General features: G+C 39.7%; 1 protein-coding gene across 6 annotated transcripts in view; it reads left to right on the top strand.

Annotated features, from left to right (window-relative positions):
- TAF4B (TATA-box binding protein associated factor 4b) overlaps positions 1-13,082 on the top strand; it is a 215,396-nt gene that overhangs the window by 107,085 nt on the left and 95,229 nt on the right. For all 6 annotated transcript variants that reach the window (XM_063613543.1, XM_055235569.2, XM_055235551.2 and 3 more), the window contains exon 13: positions 7,351-7,407. In XM_063613543.1, coding sequence (XP_063469613.1) covers positions 7,351-7,407 — 57 coding nt within the window. The remainder of the gene's footprint in view (positions 1-7,350; positions 7,408-13,082) is intronic.

The raw sequence follows: 13,082 nt of genomic DNA, 5'->3' as shown, positions 1-13,082 counted from the left end.
CCATGTTGGCCAGGTTGGTCTTGGAACTCCTGACCTTGGGTGATCCGCCTGCCTTGGCCTCCCAAAGTTTTGGGATTACAGGCGTGAGCCACCCACCTGGCCAAGGCTATTTATTTATTTCCCTTCTCCTTTATTTAAACGTTTTCCTGGGCTGTTAGTGTCACATGAGGTAAAAGCTAATTCCACTACAGTTTCCATTTTGAAGCTCCACATTTCTTCGTAGGCTTGGGGCCATTGTGAGAAATCTTAAAGGCTGAGTATTTAAATTTTTGTTTTAAGCACATTTGTTTTAATTTCTAGTGTTCTCGATAGCTTCCCTTTTTAGAGTATTTGTTCCTAATAACATAGCAATTACTTTTTTAAAAACTAATTTATTTTGAGGCTGGGCACAGTGGCTCATGCCTGTAATCCCAGCACTTTGGGAGGCTGAGGTGGGTGGATCACGAGGTCAGGAGATTGAGACCATCCTGGCCAACATGGTGAAACCCCATCTCAACTAAAAATACAAATATTAGCCGGGTGTGGTGGTGTGCGCCTGTAGTGTCAGCTACTCGGGAGACTGAGGCAGGGGAACCTCTTGAACCCTGGGAGGCGGAGGTTGCAATGAGCAGAAATCGTGCCACTACACTACAGCCTGGCGACAGAGCAAGACTCCATCTCCAAAAAAACAAAACAAAACAAAACAAAAAAATCCAAAAAAACCTAATATATTTTGAAATTATTTAATACAGAAAAGTTGCCAAAACTGTACAAAGTACTCAGCCCCCTTTCCCAGATCCCCCCAATTTTAACATTTTACTGCATTTGCTTCATCTCTACCATTTTTATTTTTTGTTTTTTGAGCAGTCTCTCTATGTAGCTCAAGCTAGAGTGCAGTGGCACGATCTCGGCTCACTGCAACCTCTGCCTCCCAGGCTCCAGCAATTCTCCTGTCTTAGCCTCCTGAGTAGCTGGGACTACAGGCGCTCACCACCATGCCCGGCGAGTTTTTTGTATTTTAAAGTAGAGACGGGGTTTCACCATGTTGTCCAGGGTGGTCTCGAACTCCTGAGCTTGATCCGCCCACCTCAGCCTCCCAAAGTGCTGGGATTACAGGACTGAGCCACCGTGTCCGGCCTTATCTGTACCCTTTTCATTACCCTTTCTACACATACAATCATTAATCCCCTCCCTGTCTTCCTCCCTTCTTGCCTTCCCCACTTCCTCTCTTCCTCCCTTTCTTTCTTCCTCTCTCCTCCTACCTTCCTTTCCTCTTCTTTCTTTCTTTTTGTTTTTTCTTTTTGAGACAGAGTTTCACTCTGTCACTAGGCTGGAGTACAGTGATGTGATCGTGGCTCACTGCAGCCTTCACCTCTCAGGCTCAAGCAATCTTCCCACCTCAGCTTCTTAAGTAGCTGGGACTACAGGCACACACCACTACGCCTGGCTAAATTTTGATTTTTTGTAGAGACAAGATCTCCCTACAGTGTTCAAGCTGGTCTCAAATTCCTAGACTCAAGCAGTCCTCCTGCCTCAGCCTCCCAAAGTGCTGGGATTACAGGCATGAGACACTGTGCCCAGCCATTTTTCTTTTCTTAACCTTTTTGAAAGTAGTCTTCAGACATGATGTTCCACCACTCCTGAACATTTTCGTATGTAACACTATCATCTAATGCACAGCACCCATCCTGATTTCACTAGCTGGCTTAACCATGTCTCTCTTTCATGGTCCATTTTCCCATTCAGGAATTTGGATTTATGTAGTTGTCATCTCTTTTCAGATTCTTTTAGGGTTTCTCAGTCTTTCTCTTTTATGCTCTTGACAGTTTTCAAGAGTATAAGCCTTACCTTCTGTAGGATGACCTTCAACCAGGGCTCATCTGATCTTTCCTTATGATTTGACTTAGGTCAAGCATGCTTGGCAGGAATGCACAGAAATGATACTGCACTCTTCTCAGCTGATCATATCAAAAGGGTCATATTGGTACCTACTAGTTCTCTCCATTTTAAACTTGCCATCTCCCCCACTTTTTGATTTTTATTTTTTTGAGACAGGGTCTCGCTTTGTTGCCCAGACTAGAGTGCAGTGGTGTGATCACTGCTCACTGCAGCCTTGGCCTCTTGGGCTTAAGCAATCCTCCCACCTCAGCCCCCCAAGTAGTTGGGACTACAGGCACATGCCACCACACCTGGATAAATGTTTTCATTTTTTAGAGATAGAGTCTCACTATATTGCCCAGGCTAATTTTTCCCTTTGTAATCAATTAGTTTTTCATAGGACGGCATTCTAAGATGGTACCAATATCCAATTCCTCATCAAACTTCCATGTGTTAACCATAGCATCTGTTGTGATGTCTGCCTAAATCAGCTACCTCTGTCGTGGTTGCAAAATGTCAATTCTTTATTCCCATCAACTCTCCTCCTTTTATTAGCACCCTACCATGTGGAAGAGCTTTCCTTCTTTATTCATATTAGTATGGGCTCATGATTTCTCTTTGTCTCAATAGGTTGCAGTTCATTACTGTCATTTATTTTGTTGCTCAAATTGCCCCTGAGTGGAAGACCTTTCCAGCTGGCCCTTCTGTCCCTTAGTCATGTGTCCATCCATCACTCACTGAGCATGTTCTCACTTTCAGGCACAAGGCACTCCAGGCCCAGCTTATACTTTTCGTGCTCTAGCCCCAAAATCAGCCATTTCTCTAAGAAGCCTGCCTTCTTTTCTGTTGAGGATGACATTCAAAAACCGAGCTTAGGTCATACAGTATACTCATTGCTAAAAGGGTGTCACTACATGTAGGCCTTCTCAATGGACAGATCTAGGAAATGTATATATGGTATGTGTATATGTACACATGTTTATATATATACACACAAATGTCCGTCTGTAACTATTTCTATATCTGTGTATATATTATAAAACCGTGAGTTCATATGGATACCTGCAACTCCAATCCAGTGCCTCAGAGTTCCTTCTACCCTTATTCTCTCCATGTTTGTAAAAACATTCTCCAGTCTTGAGAAACTTGGCTCCCATTATCCTTGATATGTTTAACTTATGTCCTCTATCAGTTATTTAATCAATGTAACTAATCTCTCACGTAGCCATGCTGGCTGACTCCTCTGTCTGCTACTACTAATTTCCCCACCCCATTTCATTGTCTGTGTAATTGGCCACCACGCTCATAGACCCATTCCTTGATGAGACCCCCACTTCCTCACCACCTTGTATTATTCACCACTGGCCTATACCTTCACATGCCCCAGCTCCCCATAAGGATATGGAGCACCACAGCCTTGTCACAGTGCTGCTTCCTGCTGTCCCACAGTCTCAGTCCTCACATTGACACCCATTGCACTGGGAAGAGCAGGAAGGTGGGACAGAAAGATGCTCTTTCTTGAGCCCTCAAGTATTATAAGTAAGCACTTAGTCATTGTAATGAGGTGGTTTATTGGTATTTTATTTCCACTTACTGTGCTGTAAACAAGGTCATAAACTATTAAATAGTAGTTTAGTTATTATTGAATATAATAATGTATTATACTTGCTCTTTATCTCCTTTGGCTTTTCCTTCTTTACCAGACGTCTAAATGTTGGATTTAGTAGTTTTGAATCCTTGCTACCTTCTCTGTCTTCATTCCCTTTTGAGTTTGTATCTCCATTTCAGCCTGCGTTACGAAAATCTGGACTCATACCATTAACTCCCTACTTGACATGACTTCATTGGCTAATAGTTATTTCAAAATTAATATGTCCAAAACAGCTGCTGTTATTCCTCTCCCCTCTAAATACCTTTTACTCTTGTAGATTTTCTTGACTCAATAAATTACACCACCATCTTCCCAGATGTTCAAGCTAAAAAACATAGGCGTCATCTTTAACTCCATTCTGTGTCTCCTCTCTCCCTGCATGCAAACCACCTCCTATCTTATTTCTAAAATGTATCCAACTTTTCTTCATCACTATTGTCATTAGTCTAATTCGTCTTTCACTTGGACTTTCATATTAACTTCTAAGTAGCCTTCTTTTCCTTCTACAGTCCATTCCTCTATTTCTCCTACTATGGTCAGAATAATGTTTTTATAACAAATCATGTGTGTCTCTTTTGCTTAAAAGCCTTCAGTGGCTTCCTGTTGCATTTAAAATGTAAACTTCTTACCAAATTTTAAAAGGCCTTATGTTATTTGGCACCCACCTACCTCTCTGAGCTTGCCTTGTCACCTACTCTGCTCCAGGCACACTGATCTTTCTGTTCCTTGAATGTGCCCAACTTAGGATATTAGACTTCTAACTAGGCATCTTGAACTTACCATTGAGTTCCCTTTCCCTAAGTCTGCTTTTTCTTAGATCTCTACTCTCTTAGAAAGTTGCAATTACCATCCTCCAAGATGCTTGGGACAAAATCCCAGGAGTCATCCTTGATTCCTCTCTTTACTTCATGACCGACATCCAGCCCGTCAATAAATCTGATCAACTTTACCTGCAAAGATATGTTTTGAATGCAACCATTTATCATCTTCTGTGCTTTGATGCTAGTCCACACTGCCCTTATCTTCTTTCCAGTCAGTCTCTTCTTCACAACAGTTGTTTTAGAGCAGTCTACGAATTGCTCTGCGTGCCTTTGTGTTCAATCTTGGATCCCTACAGTGTACCCTCTACAGAATGGCCAGAGCCTTTTTTTTTTTTTTAAAAGTGTTACATCAGTGGCATCTCACCCCTGAGCTCCAAACACGCCAGTGGATTTTTGTTGTTGTTGTTGTTTTTGAGACGGAGTTTTGTTGTTGCCCAGGCTGGAGTGCAATGGCGTGGTCTCGGCTCACTGCAACCTCCGCCTCCCAAGTTCAAGCATTTCTCCTGCCTCAGCCTCCTAAGTAGCTGGGATTACAGGTGCCCCCCACCATGCCTGGCTACTTTTTATATTTTTAGTAGAGACGGGGTTTCACCATGTTGGCCAGGGTAGTCTTGAACTCCTGACCTTTGGTGATCTGCCCGCCTCAGCCTCCCAAAGTGTTGGGATTACAGGCGTGAGCCACCGTGCCCAGCCCAGTGGATTGTTTTTATAGCTAGAATTAAACCCCCAATTCCTTATCATGGCCTACAAGGCAACACATGATCTCCAGCCTTTCTCTTTCACCTTTTTTCTGTGCTTCACCACATGGGCCATCTTTCTTTCCTCGAGTATGTTCACATTTTAAGGCTTTAGCAATTACTGTCCCTTCTGCTTGGAATGTTTTCCTCCAGATCTTTGCATGACTACATCTTTTTTGTTGTTTAGATCTCTACTCAAATATCACTTCTCAGAGATGTCTTCCCTACTATCTTAGCTAGAGAAGTACATACCACACTTCTCTATCACATTATTCTATTTATTTTCTTTATTTTTGTTTTTAATTTTTAAATTATATATATTTTATTTTTAAATTATTATTATTAGTTTTTTTGGAGGCAGGGTTTCGCTGTGTTGCCCAGGCTGGAGTGCAGTGGCCCTATCTCAGCTCACTGCAACCTCTGCCTCCCGGGTTCAAACGATTCTTGGGTCTCAGCCTCCCAAGTAGCTGGGACTACAGGTGCATGCCACCACGCCCAAATTAAATTTATTTTATTTTGAAACAGGGTCTCATTCATTTGCCCAGGCTAGAGTGCAGTGGCATGATAATAGCTCTCTACAGGCCTTGATCTCCCAGGCTCAAGCAGTCTACCCACCCACCTCAGCTTGCTGAGTAGCTGGGACTATAGGCACGTGTCACTATGCCTGGCTAATTTTTTAAATTTTTAGTAGAAATGGGGTCTTGCTGCATTAGACAGGCTGGTCTTGAACTTGAGCTCAAATAATTCTCCCACCTTGGCCTCCCAAAGTACTGGGATTACAGGTGTGAGCCACTGCCTCTGGCCTATTTAATTTCCTTTATAGCACTTAACAGTGTCAGCAATTAATTGTTTTGTATTTTTGCCCATCACTAATATTTTACATATCATAAATGTGTTTCATTTTTATAAAATTGTTTATTTTTCTCTTCTTAAAATGTAAGTTACTTGAGTTACTACAGTTACTTTGTCTCCTTATATCATCTGTCTCCAAAGGCTAGAACAGTAGCACACAGAGTAGAATCTGTACTATGGATGACCAATAAATATTGGATGACTGACAAAGACTTGATACTGAAATGTGCCCATTTTATGTTGGGGCAAAATATTATATACACACCCACATATATATGTATATATATAATGCATATTTTAATATAAATACATATATACACAGACTCATTCTCTGGTGATACTATAGCTAGAGTAACTTTTTATCTTTCGCTTGAAATGAAATTTTCTTAGTAGATTGGGGACTAAAATGAAGAAAAATATTACCAGCTTTGGGTTGAATTTTCTGTAGATATTTAAGATGTTTGAAATTAGTAGGCACTCAAATTTAAAGACTATCTCTTGTATTTTCCTTTAACCAAAGGTTCTGGTAAATCAATAAATGTATCAGGTAAACTTATTAAATATGGAAATACTTTTAGCTTTTGTTTAGTTAGCTATCTAGATATTAGCTTAGTTAGCTAAGGTTGCATTTTATAGAACAAATATTCAGATTTATAAGCAGTTAAATAACTGTCATGGTGAGAAAAAAGGATATACATATCCCAAACATGTTTTCCAGTGGACAGATGTTCATAGTGTCAGAAATAAAGTTCCTTACCCTTTGTTCCATCATAGTTTGATACATAGAAAACAGCTCTCTTCTTATGCCAGTCCTGTACTATGGAAGGCGACATCCAATAAACAGTTACTGAACATGGTGCATAGCATTCTATTAAGTGCTATAGAGGACCCAAAGATGATAAGACATTCTAATTAAAATACTGAGATGTATTTTCTACTTATAATTTTAGAAGTTATACCTTTAAAGAGAGAGATTTGGTTCAAGGTTTAGTCAGGTTCTTGATTTTAATAGTCCTTGAAATACCTATGTTTTCCCAAATGGCTTCACCTGAAGATCAGCCAGTATTGATTGTTTTTATTTATTTAAACCAATAATTATTCTTTTTTTTTCTTTTCCTTCATCTGTACCATCATTTTTTTAGTTTTCAGTGTTCCTACAAGAACAACGTCATGCCTCAACTGGATCTGACTGACATTGTTAGCATCATTTTCAGTATAAGCTTCCTCCAGGCTAGAACTGCAGCAGCCAGCCCAGATGATGAGCGGGCGGGGGAAACCAGGGTGGGAGTGCAGCTAGACTGGATTGAGGCATTTTCCCCTGGAGCTAAGATATTCAATCACAAGAGAAAATTGTCATTTATTAAATATTTAATGGCAACTGTGGTGTTTAGATGCTAGTAATTTCTACTAAAATTTTCTTTTCCTTTGATAGAGTCGTTCTAATAAAGAAGATCCAGAACAGCTGAGATTAAAGCAGAAAGCCAAAGAGGTAGGACTTTCAAGTTACCATGCTTGTCTTTGTGTTTGAGGGAAGGTTGGCAGCTCTCTCCTGGCAATTAGGTCAGGGTTTATTTTGCTGTTGCGTACCATTTGCAGAAGCCTTGGGGAAGGACAGGAACTGCTAAAGGCAAGGGCAGTACTTCAAACGAGGTCAATGAGTTTGTGCTCTCTTTTTAAAATTTATTTTCAAGGCTTAGGCCTGTCTCGAAATGGGTCTTTGTAAACTACAGCAGTATACTTGGAGGAATATAATGTGAGATTTAAAAAAAAAAAAAAAAGAAACTTTTGAGATTTAGCATCTGGGACTGTACAATAGGCTACATTTTTCCAGGGTAATTGTTCGTTTTGTAAATCTGATACTGCTTATAATTCTTTGGCTGGGAGGCGGTACTGGGATTTAGTTTTAAATGGAAAATGCCTCTGGCTTTTAATTTTCTGGGCCCAGCAGTTTTCTGTTCTGGAATGGAGCCCTTGTTTCACACAGTTCATGTTTAGCTGCAGGGGTTTTAGTTTATAGCTTAGACTGGTTAAGCTTTTACTCCCAGAGGCCTCTGCATAGCAACTGTAGAAATCAACAAATAAGTTCATTTATGTCTGCAGCCTCCTCTCAGTAGCTGACTTTTTACATTTCCCAATATCCATTTCCTGACTTTTCTAGCCCCAGAGAAAAAAGCTCCACTAATTGGAGCTTATTTTAATTGAGCCTTAATATTGGATCTCACTGGAGTTGCCCCCAGAGCTGCTGAGAACAGAATGAAATGAAAGTACCTAAGGTTGAAGATGCGGTGTGTGTATGGGTGTGTGTGTGAAATTTTTCACTTGACCTACAGATTCTTTTCCCTCCTGAATAAATCATCAAGCCTGTTCACATTTCTGATTAAGGATCTGACAGCAGATGATAATAAAGACAATTGAGGTGTGAGACATGTGATATGGAGCTGAAGAAATTGGTTTCTATAGTTACTTCACTGATTTCATGCAATTTTTAAGGATCTTTGTTGCTAAATAAGAGTGATTTTCTGAGCAACCTTTTCCCTTAACTGTGCCTCTTCAACTATGAAATTTGTTGTTGCTTAACATTGCTGCAGTTGGCTTCTAGGTGCCAGCAGCAGCAGGTTATTTATGAATGTTTTAAAGGCCCTTGTTGTTTGGATTAATGTAGGAATTGAGGCAAAACAAGTGGAAATCTAGTAAGATTCTTACAATCAATGTGGTGTGTTTTCATTAACATAGAGAAGGAAAATACATGAACTCTAGGTGGAGGGATTTCAGGTTTGGGACAGGGAACGCTGGAAAGGGAGAACACTTAAAAAAAAGTTGAAAGCAGAAACATTTTATTTTCAGCAACAAAATAATCCTCATACTGATGTCTTTCCAGTGGAAAATGTATCTAAAATTATTAGTATGAGAACTGTACCTATAGTTCTCTTTAAGCAAACCTGGCATGAGGATAGATTATTTAGGGATGGGCAACCTACTGTTGCTCTGAATCATGGGTATCCCACCTTGTTTTAATTAAGGACTGACTAGATGCTTATCTTCTAATTGCATTCCCTTTTTGGAAAATGTGCAACAGAAAGCTTACCCTTTTAACCTTACCCCGTCTGTTCCTCCTACATAAACCTTCATAAGCATCTGAATCTTAGATTAATTCTTCCTTCAGCTTTGTATGTGATGGTTTTGTTTTTGTTTGCATTTTATTTTAGTGTTGCTTAATAATTCCCTAAGGGATGAATAGGTGGACAACATTTTTCAAAGAAATCTGTGAGAGGAAATGTACCAAAAAAATGCCTCTGTTAATGAGAACAGGTGGTAGCAAACCTGTGTTTTTCTCTTCCTTTGCACCTCCATGTATTTCTTTTTCCAAACAAGGTTAAAGGAACTCAATATAACTTCTTTCCAAAATATTTTGAAAGTTTTCTAATTGCTTCCTATCATAAATCCTCTTTGATCAAAAAAAAGGAATCAAATACATTGGCTCCTTTCCAAGAACAGAGCCACTCTGTTTTGCAAATGTTTGGTGAAAGTCAAATATTGTCATTTTTGTCATTCTCCTGCCCCCTAGAGTTCTTAATAACTTGAGTGTTCTAAGGGGCTCTAGTTCAGAATCAAATACACAGTGGTAGTGTCTTTTGTTTGATTGCATAAATATTGACCATATCTTTTTTCTTTTCTTTTCTTTTCTTTCTTTCTCTTTCTTTCTGTCTGTCTGTCTGTCTTTTTTTTTTTTTTGAGATGAAGTCTCATTCTGTCGCCCAGGCTGGAGTGCAGTGGCATGATCTCAGCTCAGGCAGCCTCCACCTCCCAGGTTCAAGCGATTCTCCAGCCTCAGCCTCCTGAGTAGCTGGGATTACAGGCGCGTACCACCACATCCAGCTAATTTTTGTATTTTTAGTAGAGATGGGGTTTCACTGTGTTGGCCAGGCTGGTCTCAAACTTCTGACCTCAGGTGATCTACCCGCCTCAGCCTCCCAAAGTGCTGGAATTACAGGCATGAGCAACCGTGCCCGGCTGACCATATCTTAATAGAGAGTTGGATTGCTTGCTTGTGTGGTAATTTGTGAGGTTAGCATTTAGGATGCACTAATCACTGTCATGCTGGTATAAACTGTGATGCTTTGGTTTGTGAATTTTTGGTATTTGGCTGTCTGAGAAGTTTTCTTTGTTCACTCATGAATTTTTTTTTTTTTTTTTTTTTTTTTAGCACAGATGCCTTATGCTTGCTTGATTTAGAACTGATCTGTTTTCCCTTTCAAACCTACCTACCAGGCTTGTCATAGAAAAAAGATTACTGGCTATCTTATAAATGCAGAACTTCGAAGAACTGTTTTCAGAAGCTGTAGGCTTTATTTATGCTGAGAAATGTTTCAGCAATGATATTTCTCCTATAAATATTAAATCACAATCTGAATCCCCTTCATTTCCATATTTGCTTTCAACTGTTAAGGACTAGAATTCTTAAGCCAGGTGTAGTGGCTTACACCTGTAATCCTAGCACTTTGGGAGGCTGAGGTGGGTGGATCACCTGAGCTTAGGAGTTCGAGACCAGCCTGGGCAACATGATGAAACCCTGTCTCTACTAAAAATACAAAAAATTAGCTAAGCGTGATTGCGCACACCTGTAATCCCAGTTACTCAGGAGTCTGAGACATGAGAATCGCTTGTATCTTGGTGGCAGAGGTTGCAGTGAGCCGACATGGTGCCACGGGACTGACTCTAGCCTGGGTGACAGAGTGAGACTCTGTCTCAGAAAAAAAGAACTAGAATTGTGTGTGTGTGTGTGTGTGTGTGTGTGTGTGTAACGGAATTTCGCTCTTGTTGCCCAGGCTGGAGTGCAATGGCATGATCTCAGCTCACTGCAACCTCTGCCTCCCAGGTTCAAGAGATTCTCCTGCCTCAGCCTCCCGAGTAGCTGAGATTACAGGCATGTGCCACCATGCCTGGCTAATTTTGTATTTTTAGTAGAGATGGGGTTTCTCCATGTTGGTCAGGCTAGTTTTGAACTTCCGACCTCAGGTGATCCTCCTGCCTTGGCCTCCCAAAGTGCTGAGATTACAGGCATGAGCCACTGCGCCTGGATCATTTCTCCTGTAGTTTTTCTTTCCTCTAATAAAGTTTTAGAGGCTGTTCATCTTTGCATTCCAGATGTAAGGACAAATTGTGTTAAACTGGACAGGTTTTTATAAAAGTGTCAAATAATTTCTTTTCATTCTTCCTGTTGACTTCTACCAATTTTGTCATTCTGTTTGGCACTTAAAAACAGACTGCCTTTGGGTTGGCCTCCAGCCTAGTCCTATTCCATTGAAGAAGTTCCTGCTGCATAGTGTTCTTATTGACCTGACAGGTTTTCTGTCTATTTGAAAACCAGCTGATATGTCTGTGGATATTCCTGTAATTCAAACGCTTTATTTTCAACTTACAGGCTGTCTTCTTTCCCTTTCTCTGTTGCCTGAAAAAACATTATAAGCATCCTCTCTCTTTTTCTCGCTATTATAACTATATTTTCTATACTAGCCCTTTCAAATTCTGAAATGTTTATGATTTTTCTAGATACTTTTCCTAAAATATAAGTACCTGCATTCTTTCATTTTACCATCTCTTTGTGAAAGTTTTGTTTTAGTTGGGGTTTTTTTGTTTTTGTTTTTGAGAAGGGTCTCACTCTGTCACCCAGGCTGGAGTGCAGTGATGCGATCTGAGCTCGCTGCAGCTTTGACCTCCTGGGCTCAAGCGCTCCTCCTACCTCAGCCTACGAAGTGGTTGGGACCACAGGCACATGCCACCACACCTAGCTAATTTTCTTAAATTTTTTGGAGAGTCGGGGGTCTCCCAGTGTTATCTAGGCTGATCTCTATCTTGTGGCCTGAAGTGATCCTTCTGCCTCAGCCTCTATAAGTTCTGGGATTACAGGCGTGAGACACTGTGCCCCGCTGAATTTTTTTTTTAATAAATAGATTACTAATTGCTAAACTCTAACTTCAGACAAGCAGTCATATCTTTATTTAATGCAGCTGCAAACTTCTATGATATGTGTGTTATGTGTCCTAGATTAAAATCTAGCCCTCAGTATTTTCTTTTCTTAGCACATCATCCAGAATTTTGTAGAGCTATTTGTCTGACTTTGCAGTTCAAACATTTTGATTTGATTGTTATATATTTTGTGACCCTTATTTCCTTTTGAATTTCTTCTTTCTCCTTTGGGAAATGTGAGTTCAATGCATCTGTGCAGAGTGAGACAAAGAATTCATTTACTATCTTTTTACCAATTCCTAGCATTCCACTTTGATTTGTTATCAGATGGTGAGGGAGAAAAAGGAAATCAAGACTTGCTGGTATATTTGCTTTACAATGCAACCTGTAGCAACTGGGAAAAAGAATAAATACTAAATGATTAAAATGTAGACCAGATTAGAAGCCATGTATCCTAAAGTTTTTGGGATTTTTGTTTATAGAAAATATAGGTTATAAAAACTGTTGGTACAATTCTTCATAAAACATTGTACAAGAAATAAAATACTGAATAAGGCTCATTACTGATTAGAAAATATTTAGCTATGAGAATAGCACAGTATATTTTTAAAATGGAATTTGAAAATATATGAAGTCAATGAAAGGTGATAGTTAGGTAAACTATTAAATTATATCAATTTGTATTTAAACTTCATGCAAGTTCTACATGGCCAAAATTCACGGAGTACTGGACGGGGACAAATGAAACTTGTCATAAAAAGTACATTCTAGCAACCAAATTAATATAGCAAGAGGAAGACATTCTTAAAATGACAAGTTATAAATAACTTGTGTATGACAGCAGAGAAACAGATTGAAAGGTTTCAAAGCATTGATAGTCTAGGACAGTGGTTCTCAAACGTTGACATGCATAAAATTATCTGGAGAGCTTGTTAAAATACAGATTACTAGGTCCCACAACCAGAGTTTATAATACTGTAGTAGGTCTCAGTAGGACCTGAAAATGAGATTTCCAATAAATTACCAGATGTTGCTGCTATTGCTGCTGCTGCTGTGCAGATCACACTGAGAACCATTGATCTAGGATGAGAAAGAAGGGAGGCTTTAAAATTCGTCACTTTTATTTTCCCACTAACTAAATGGTCAAAATACTGTGATTTGGGAATCTGAGATTTGGCCTCTTGAACTGTCATAGTT

Source organism: Symphalangus syndactylus, chromosome 1 (genome assembly GCF_028878055.3).
Source record: "Symphalangus syndactylus isolate Jambi chromosome 1, NHGRI_mSymSyn1-v2.1_pri, whole genome shotgun sequence".
NCBI lineage: Eukaryota > Metazoa > Chordata > Mammalia > Primates > Hylobatidae > Symphalangus > Symphalangus syndactylus.
This window is presented reverse-complemented; position numbering and strand designations above follow the sequence as displayed.